We start from the raw sequence: 10,407 nt of genomic DNA, 5'->3' as shown, positions 1-10,407 counted from the left end.
CATAAATGTATTTTGTCACCCCCCCGACATGCAGGTTAAAATATCAAACTCTGAACCAATTATATTAATTTGAGGACAGGTCGAAAAGCATTAAACAGTTATGGCAACTAAGCTGGCTAGGTGCACTTGCTAGCTAATTTGTCCTATTTACCTGAAATGCACATGGTCCTCTACTCCACCAATTAATCCATACATAAAACGTCAACCAAATCTAGTCATCTCTCATCCTTCCAGACCTTTTTTTCTCTTGACTTTATATTGCGATTGGCAACTTTCATAAATTAGGTGCATTACCGCCACCAACCTTGTTCGTCTTCAGTCACCCACGTGGGTATAACCAATAAGGAGATGGCATGTGGGTACTCGTTTCTATGAACCAATGAAGAGATGGGAGAGGCAGGACTTGCAGCGTGATCAGCGTCAGAAATAGAACAGACTTCTATTTTAGCAACGCAGACGCTTGTTGGCGCATGCGAGCAGTGTGGGTGCAATAATTGAATAATATAGATTTCAAAATATATTTTGCGACGTGAGTGGTGTAGTCAGCCTGTAATCATCCTTTTATCAGACTCGGAACAGGGATGGTTAGCGAAGCTTTAATTTTCAGCAAAACAACTACAGGTCTGAAATAGCATGTCTACTTTGCAAATGAATCTCCATTAGGTACGCTATTGAAGAGTTGCCACTATTTCACTACAAAACATTATCCAATTAATAGTAAGCATTGCTTTGGCATTGTTTTGCCTTCTTGAAAAACAAAAACATTTTCTTCAGCATTGAACACTAAGACACATTTGGTAAAAGATTTCACTCAAATGCATGTTGCGTTTAGTTTTATTTTACCTTTATTTAACTAGGCAAGTCCGTTAAGAACACATTCTTAATTATTTTCAATGACGGCCTAGGAACAGTGGGTTAACTGCCTTGTTCAGGGTTAGAACGACAGATTTTTACCTTGTCAGCTTATATTTTTGTTCAGTATAAATAAAAGGTCAAACAAAAGACCCACAAAAAACAGGACTTGGTTTTAGTGTTTTGTCACTAAGTTACCAAAATAGCTTACTGAACAAATGTCATGACATTAACTGTGGAAGATACAACATTCAGACAAACAGTAAGAAATAGCTAATATTAACCTAATCATAAACACATGACAAACTACCAGCATTGATACTGTATGTTCAATTCTTGGAATGCTACAATAAGTGTATAATAAAAAGTAGAGTTTTTCCTGTTGACAAACTGTCATACATACTTTCATCTTTATACTTAAGAACATCATTTTTACACATTCTACAGCAACTCACCTGGGTATTCTTATGAATTGGAAACGTCAGAAAATAAAAAGTAATAGGACAAACATTAACTAAATAATTTGGTAAAAATTCTAGGCATTTGCAATCACCATATCAACAACGTATAATAGGAAAGGAAAACACTTATGATAGTGTATTCTCCATCTGTGGTAGAGGGTGATGGCTTTAGTGTAACTTTGAGGTAATCTCTGCATAACAAAAAGGCCTTAAAATGGTTTCTTAAACTTTCGATAGAAAAGCAGGTGGAATAACACAGCAGCACACTATTAAGCTGTACTAAACAAGGAATTCACCCAGCTTAACCACTTGTGCTGATATGGATATAGTAACATAGCAGTACATGGAAAGTCTGAACACACTATTCGTAAACCACATACAGTACATGTTCAGAGTACATAGACATTCAGATATATAGGTGTGCTATAGCTAACATCAAAGTCAATGGTCCCAATAACACTTTTAGCACAGGAACAACTGTTCAAGGAAATATAAAAAGTGAATATAAATAATGCTAATGTCACCAAACACATACCACAGTTCTATAAATCACAATAGATATGTCAGTCACATTAACAATAAGCACTTTACAAAAATGACAAGTACAGGATAGAGTTGAAGTGGTTCGGAGTTTTGTGAGACTAGACAGAAGATTCAATCGTTTCAAAAGAATGATTTCAAAAAGCTCAGTGAATCCTTGTTAGGAAGCTGCACTGTAAATATTACAAACTTCAGATTCATAAAATATTAGAAAATTGTAACTTCCCTTGAAACAATCCCCAACAACCCCTCCTTTGGCCCAGTCTATAGAGAGAAGTAGACAAATAGGAATATTCCCAATGAGCAGACGAGAAACAGGCCACAGTTGAGCAGCAGTTTGGTTCTGGGTGGCTCGTACAGCATCTCCATAACGGCTCTCTCGTCCTCCGCTGTCCTTTTGGGATGGGCATCATATGCCGCTTCCTTAAACCCACAGAACCACTCCAACAGCTGCATGCACCTCCCATCCTCCTCATCCCCACAACCTTCCTCTGCATGCACTAGCCCTGGGTGCCCGTTATCAAACTGGGTGGTGGGCGTTGCTAGTGTCATTTCCGGGGTTGTCTCGCCACTGGGAGTCGCGGGGTCAAAGTCAGAAGGCGGAGCTAGCAGCTTGACATCCTCCCCATCTAGACACCTAGCATTGCAGATGTCTGGGGGCAGATCCTTATAGAGGCCTCCATTCAACTGCAAAGGGCTCTTATCCGTCAGCTTGTACATCTCCTCACGGTCTTTGAGGAGAAGCTTTCCCATGTTACGCAGGCCCCATAATGTGGTTGTGCGGATCTGCTCCTTATCTGGAGGAGGGTTGCAGAGACTGACGACCACAGCCACCAGTCCAGACACCCAGAACAGCCCAGCAGCCACATACATGTAGTGGACATGTGTGATGAAGAAAGGCCTGTCGTCTGGCTGGTCACAGGGAGGCTCTCGGTAAATAAACGCCAAGGTCAGCCGGGTGGTACCCAGCGCAAACCCGGTCATACCGCCCCAGAATGCACCCCTTTCGTTGCAGCGCTTCCAGAACACACCCAGCAGGAAGAGGGCAGCAATGGGCGGGGTTAGGTATCCGGCTACTTCCTGTATGTACAGGTACATCTGGCCGCCCTGCATCTCGATGATGACAGGGACCCAGGCGATGCTGATAACCACCATGAACACCACGAACAGCCGGCCCACCAACAACAGTTCTTTATGGGACGCACCACGCCTAGCACTCTGGTAGATGTCCAGGGTGAAGATAGTGCTAGCACTGTTAAAGATAGAGTCCAGATCACTCATGAGAGCCGCAATCATCACAGCCATCATAAGCCCTCGCAGTCCCACAGGCATCACTGCCATGACCAGCCGCGGGTATGCAATATTGGAGCACCCCGCCTTAGAGCCACACACAGCCAGGCAGTGCTCTGGCCCAATGCAGGCAATCTCATCTGCAAACAAGATCCGGGATATCATCCCGGGGATAACGATAATAAACATGGGCAGGACCTTCAGGAAGCCAGCCATCAGCGTGGAGCCCTTGGCGTGGGCAAGGTTCTTGGCAGCCAGCACCCTCTGGACAATAACCTGGTCAGCACACCAGTACCAGATGGAAGCTGGAGTTTGACCTAAGAGGAAGCCAGGCCAGGGGATGTCCTCGTCCAACGGGCCCCGGAGGATCCTCAGGGAGTCTGGCTTGGGCTCGATGCGGCAGGAGGGTGAGTGGGTGAAGTTCCCACTGGCCAGGATAGCTGTTACATTTGGGACAGCTAGCATGTACTTGGTCCGAACCCCTTCAAGACCACCGACCTTGATCAGGCTGATGATGGTCAGGCTGAGAGCTCCACCAATCATCAGCACGGCCTGGAGGGTGTCTGTGTACATGACCGCAACCAGGCCGCCGGTGACCGTAAGCAGTGCGGTCATACTAATGAGCAGAATGATGGACAGGTAGAGATTCCAGCCCAGTGACTCCTGGATGAAAAGCGCCCCAGCGTACAAGTCCACAGAGATCTTGGTGAAGATGTAGAGCAGCACAGAAAGCGAAGCAAAGTACACCTTTAGCCTATTGCCCCCATAGCGTTTGGACAGGTACTCCGGCATGGTGTACACACCAGAGTGGATATACACAGGTATGAAGACCCAGCCCAGCAGCTGCAGCAGGAGAAGAGCGTTAAACTCCCATGCTCCCACAGCAAAGCCGCTGGCTGCTCCCGACCCAGCCAGGCCTATGAAGTGTTCACTGCCGATGTTGCTGACAAACAGGGACGCTCCGATCACCACCCATGTCATGGAGCGTCCCGCAAGGAAGTAGCCGCTCACCGTGCTGCGGTTGGCCTTCCACATGGCGAAGAACCCGATGCTCAGGACCAGGATGAAGTACAGCACCACCACAGCAATGTCTGCTGCCTCCATGACAGCCGTACCCATCTTCATTGTGAGTGCTAAATGGAACCACTGGTTCAAAACGGCTGAAAAACTCCCTTGAACCCTGCAAAAGTCAAAGCCAAGTTTTAGCGTAACAGAAGAGCAATAAAAATTCTCTATCCTTTGGTTTGCTGTCTGGATGGAAGCTGTAGTATCCACCGTCAGGTCAAATTCACTAGGGGTGTCTGCATTTGGGGGTGTAATCCACCTGCACTGAGAACACTAGTTTTAAGGGAGGATGCAGCAGGCCTCTGGTCTAGTATAGCCTAGAGTTTACATTCCTGCAAGACAGCAAAGACAAAGACAAACACCTGATTAGAGCCTGTGTCAGATGGGAACCAAGAAAGGTGACACGCATTCTAAAATTGATTAAATTGTCCCTCACTCTCAGTTTACACACAATATCCCATAATGACAAAGCAAAAACAGGTTGACATTGCAAATGTATTAAAAATAAAACTTTAATCACATTTACATAAGTATTAAGATACTTTACTCAGTACTTTGTTGTATCATCTTTGGCAGTGATTACAGCCTCAAGTCTTGGGTATGATACTATAAGCTTGGCACACCTGTATTTGGAGAGTTTCTCTCATTCTTCTCTGGAGATCCTCTCAAGCTCCATTAGGTTGGATGGGGAGCGTCGATGCACAGCTATTTACACATTGATTTGGACCTTCTATAGAAGGTGTGTGCCTTTCCAAATGTCCAATCAATTGAATTTACCACAGGTGTACTCCAATCAAGTTGTAGAAATATCTCAAGGATGATCAATGGAAATAGGATGCACCTGAGCTCAATTTTGAGTCTCATAGCAAAGGGTCTGAATACTTCTGTAAACGTTATATTTCAGTTGTTAATTTTGAATACATTTGCAATAAAATAAAAATAAAAATGTGTTACTGTCATTATGGGGTATTGTGTGTCGATTGACGAGGAAAAATAACAATTTAATTACATTTTAGAATAAGGCTGTAACGTAACAAAATGTGGGAAAAGTCAAGGGGTCTGAATACTTTCCGAAGGGGACACACGCAACATTTCTGAGAAACAGGTCATCAAAACAGAGCTTGATCAGATGACTTTATTCACACTCAAACTGGGCATGGTAACAGATTTAAATACCGTATTTACAGTAACTTTCTCTAGCCCTCACCCCAATCTCTTAAATAGTGGCTAAACCTAAAAGAGAAAGAGCCATGTCCATCTCAGAGCTTCAAACCAAAAAGTCTAGCAGCTCAGTCCATGTGAAGAGATCAAAAATGCCTACATAGCCTAGTGGTAAAATAAGGAGTGCAATTATATATTTAAAAATATATAAAAAAATATTTTAAAAATAATGTTTTATTCATTCATTAATGTATTACACAATCATGACAGACGCATTATGATTACATCATCAGCCCCCAACCAAGTCATTATCCCAGAGGCAAGCTTTGCTAATTATTTAATAGACAATACGATATTTTATATTAATATTTCTGGTCACCTCCAGCATCATCGTCTACAGCTAATGCTGACCGATTAACCAATTGTTGGTTTTGTTGCTGCAATATTGTTTGTTGTTATTAAACAGCTAATTGACCAACGTCGATTCAATTACTTGAAATACATTTTGTTTTTTGAGAGCCGAACGTGCCGTTCCTCTAGAAATAAATCAAATAATAAACGAGAAATGTAGTTTTCATTGGGCAAATATTCTACCAAGTTCAGCGCAGAAACGTGGTAATTAACTACAATGACCACAATCCATTGCGCTAGTTTTCGTCCCAGCTCAGAGAGGAGGAGGTTTCACTCTTGTCAATATCTTTCCAAAATAAGCACAATGCATTTCTATGGCCTTATTTTAGACCTAAACTTGTTTTCCCGCCTTTGGGACGGCTCCCATTGTTATGGCATAGACATGAGCATCTTGTTATTATATACACAGATCTACGCTAAATAGACCGCATGAGAGAGGAATATGCACAACGACGAAGGACAAAGACAGCTCGTGAAAGTTGGCCTTATCTACTTTGAAGAAATGGTATCGACATGATACTGGTAAGAAAGATATGAGGATCAGTACAATGTAGTCAAAGTATAATCACGAAATGTGGCACGCTACACAACAGCTGCGGAATATTCTAGAAAAGAGTACGCGCATCTTCCGCAATGCCAAGGAGAGTATATCTAATTGAGGTAGCCGATATGTAGTTTGAGTAAAACAAGTGGTTGAATTCGTCAAATAGACTAGTATAGGACCCTGACCTAGTAGCCTACATTCAATTAATTTACATCCAATGCACAATAGTAAATTAAGCGCTCGACCTGCTTTTTACATTTTCCCCATCACCATCTTTTGTCCCTTCTGCTTTTCTAGCGTCAGTTACATTATCTAGGCTACAATTTAAAACGGGCGGCCATCACAAAAATACACACTCACCATTGCAATTACAATACTCCGCTATATTGTAGCTAATGTAGGCTACATCAAACCACAAGTTCAGGATGCGACTGTCTGAGCCTGCTTTTCTGGCGACAATATGTATGCGTCTCTTCCTGCGTCAGTTCTTCCGATGTAGAGATAGTTCGTGTCCTCCGCTTCAGAGCAATTAGGTTTAACACATAAGGTAGCTGCACTTTATAAGCATCGACTCTGCTTCTTCCCCATTGCCACGCCCTTCATGTGTAATATCAGTGAGGAAGCGGAAGAGAGAGGCCCAATTCGGGGGATTTTTTTTTTTTCTTCGGCCACCAAGCAAGGTTTTGTATGTAGCTCAATGAGTGTCGAATTTGGTCAACAACAAAAAATAAATGGCTTATTTGCTACGTGATGTTTATTTGATTGAATAGAAGTTTCGTAATGCTTAAGTTGTTGCTGATGTACTGCTTTGGACACGTGACATCCCGGCTACTTTGAGAAAAACACATTTGAGTTGCCTCGAGATGTATATGCATATTCACAACATGCGGCTAGTGGTATAGCATCTCTCTCCATTGAATACAGACGGTTGACGTCAACAACCCTCGTCGAATATTTTTTTTAAATGACAATAATGAGATTTATCCACCAATCCAAAGAACGTATTGGCGGGCGCTAGACAGCCCGCCATGCCGCTTTGTGGACACCGACTCCCATTGTTAGGGCGAGGAGACATGTAGTATCTTGTTAGTTCATCCATCATCTTTGGTAATACACATGTGACGTTTCAAATGCAACACGCCCATTGGTTATTGTTCTAATTCTAGTAGCCTGGAATTGAAATACCGTATTGTTTTGAGGCACAAATTAATTTTTTCGGATAACAACCGACTCAGAATGCATGCTACTGTAAGTGAACCTTTGTTTTAAAACAGTGGATTGGCTTTCCTCATGACATTCAACCTGTTAGGCTACTTGGGTCGAAATTGCCTTAAACCCCACTTTGCCTAATTAACTGACAGGTTTACATATCCTGGTTGATAATGAGCTTTACCAGTGGAATGGTAATAACTGAACAATCTAGAAATGGGCACTTTTGGATATATTAACTTGTAAAACCCTTGTAATTTTCCTTCAAAGTGTTCAACTTTCCAGAAATGTATATTGGCATATAGCCTAATCTGACCTCCAAACAGGCTACATACAGCTCATGCATCTATCTAGAATGTAATGTCATAGCATATGGGGGAGATAAACGGGATGCATTTGATAAGTTATTAAAGTTATTTGCAGTCTCAATAACACAGTACAGTGACAGCTGGTGTGACAGCCCATTCAGTGCGTCCATAGTTTACGTCAATTTACAGTGTGAGGGTATTCAATCGTTGGGCACAGGCGTAGGAACCACACAGGTAACCGTACGCGTTTTGATTAGTGACTAGCGCCTGCCATTCTCTCTGATAAATAAATAGGCTCTGTCTGATGTAGGATGTGACAAATGTAAGACTATTAAAATTATACCTTAGTCAATATATGTTGGCCTGTATGCAATGATAACCCCTTCAGTTCAGCGCACACATAAGTGGCATGTTTTATCATGGTGAAAGGTGCATAAGATGTCTGGAGAAGCCACTTTGGCTGTGTCACTGCGCATCTGTGAGAATGAAATGCATAAACAATGTGGATCAATCTACACTGGGACCCTAAACTATATACTGACACAGTCTGACAGTATCTTCATACAGGTGATGTTGGGACAACTAGGCCTGTGTCAATACATACTTGGGGTGATATCAGCAAGAATGCACTTATAAGCTTTATATAAAATGGAGCTCCTATTTTAATTACATAGGCCTAATTTTTAACACTTTCTGAGAACCTGATAAGTAGCCAACTATATGGCCTTGATGAGGAAATAGTATAGTCCCACACATTTACATTTGAGTCATTTAGCAAACACTTTGTCCAGACCGACTTCATACATTTTTGTACTGGTCCCCAGTAGGGATCAAACCCACAACCCTGGCATTCCAAACGCCATGCACTACCAACTGAGCCACATAGCTTAAACCAATTAAATTGGTTGCTTGTCTGCCAACGTGTATCTGACAAGGACAGTGAATTTCCACTTACTATTTTTTTTAGGTCTAGGAAGTAAATTCTTCTTATTCGCTGTATTTTTTTTATGGCAGTTGGCAACCAACTTTAAGGTGCCTTTACTGCCACCAACTGGACTGGAGTGTGGACCAGAGACAGGGAAGATCTAAATCCTACCCAATATTCTCATCCCCCTAAGGAAACAAAATACATAATTAAATAGTACATCCCCTGACGATTTCCCCAGCAGTTCACTTAATCTTGGCTCTTCAACCCCATCACTCCTTAAATCGAATAACAATCACTTCATTTTCCTCCCATATTGCTGGTACTGAAATAGAACGTGTTCCACTGTCTCCATCTCCTCCTGACAAAGATCACACCTCCCAGTCTGCATTTGTCCTACCAATTTCAAAGGTGGGACACACTATTGAGCCTTGTGTGTCCCAGTCTCTGATTACACACTCCTCCCTTCTCTCGACCTGAGGACCTCCCTGCCCCCACCTTTTCCTGTATCTTATACAGGTGTCTTCCCTTTCTCTCCCTTTTCCACAACTCTTGCCATTTCTTTTTAACTACTGTTTTTATCAACCCCTTGGCTTCTTCTTTACTGATTGACAATTCCATCTTAACATTAGGATGTTTAAGAGCCTGCTTGGCGATAACATCCACCTCCTCATTCCCCTCTACTCCCACATGAGCTGGTGCTCAGAGGAACATCACAAATACCACAATCTGTCTCACAAGCACTGCAAAACCTCATACAACACATCCTGTCTGCTCTGAGACACAAATTACTTTTATTTATCAGTGCTGCACAGGAGTCAGAGTAGATCACTACAATTTTTGGTCTCACCTCCTCCACCCACTCTGCAACCAAGAGTATGGCCAGCAATTCCATTGTGTAAACAGATACATTATCCTTTGTTATTTTTGTCACTGCCAAGGTGGCAGACTCAGGAACACTAAAAGCTGCATCTGTCCTCCCAATTTTAGGGTCTATAGATCCATCTGTGAATATATTCAAGAAAGCATAGTATTGTGTTTTTAAATGTTCACTTACAACAGAATCTACTCCTTCCTTAACAAATCTTACCCTCTCAAGCAACCTAGATCTATCCCTAGCTGAGGGAGCAACCAAGCAGTGGAGGCTGCTGAGGGCATGACGGTTCACAATAATCGCTGGAATGTAACAAATAGAATGGCATCAAACACTTGGAAACCATGTGTTTGATGTATTTGATACCATTGCACTTATTCCGCTCCAGCCATTACCACAAGCCAATTAAGGTGCAACCAAGGTGGGATAGCAGGAAGACACACAGAGGGGCTAAACTCCTTCCCAATCAACCCCATCTCTCTCGCCATGCCATTGCTTATCCACCCAAAACTTGTACTCAAATTTCGTTCATGTTCCCATTACTGTAGGAGTACCTTTTTTTGTAGGATATGCAACCTTATGTCCTTGTCGATTTACCCATATGTCATGGTTAGTTGCTGTCTATCTTAACTTTAACGGCATCTCTCCCAACTGTACCTGCATTGCTGCCACCGAGGAGGTCCTGAGTGCTCCACAGCATATTCGTAGCGCTTGTCTGAGCTGCTTATCCATATGCTACACTTTCAGGAAGTACATTTCCACTACAT

At 42.5% G+C, this 10,407-nt stretch overlaps 1 protein-coding gene across 3 annotated transcripts; it reads right to left on the bottom strand.

The window, feature by feature from the left end:
• Window positions 1–580: 580 nt before the first annotated feature.
• LOC109871374 (sodium/myo-inositol cotransporter) lies at window positions 581–10,391 on the bottom strand. Of its 3 annotated transcripts, none has more exons than XM_020462227.2 (2): window positions 10,298–10,391; window positions 581–4,323 (listed from the first exon to the last, which is right to left on the bottom strand). In XM_020462227.2, exon 2 carries the CDS (start codon window positions 4,266–4,268, stop codon window positions 2,118–2,120), a length of 2,151 nt encoding a protein of 716 aa, XP_020317816.1. In that variant the 5' UTR covers window positions 4,269–4,323; window positions 10,298–10,391; the 3' UTR covers window positions 581–2,117. The 3 variants fall into 3 exon arrangements, with proteins under 3 accessions (XP_020317816.1, XP_020317815.1, XP_031661341.1); XM_020462226.2 differs by lacking the exon at window positions 10,298–10,391 and adding an exon at window positions 6,685–6,926; XM_031805481.1 differs by lacking the exon at window positions 10,298–10,391 and adding an exon at window positions 6,685–6,921 and having other exon boundaries at window positions 581–4,540.
• Window positions 10,392–10,407: the final 16 nt, after the last annotated feature.

Source organism: Oncorhynchus kisutch, linkage group LG26 (assembly GCF_002021735.2).
Source record: "Oncorhynchus kisutch isolate 150728-3 linkage group LG26, Okis_V2, whole genome shotgun sequence".
Taxonomy (NCBI): Eukaryota; Metazoa; Chordata; class Actinopteri; order Salmoniformes; family Salmonidae; genus Oncorhynchus; species Oncorhynchus kisutch.
Note: the sequence above shows the minus strand (reverse complement) of the source record. Positions and strands in the feature narration are given on the sequence as shown.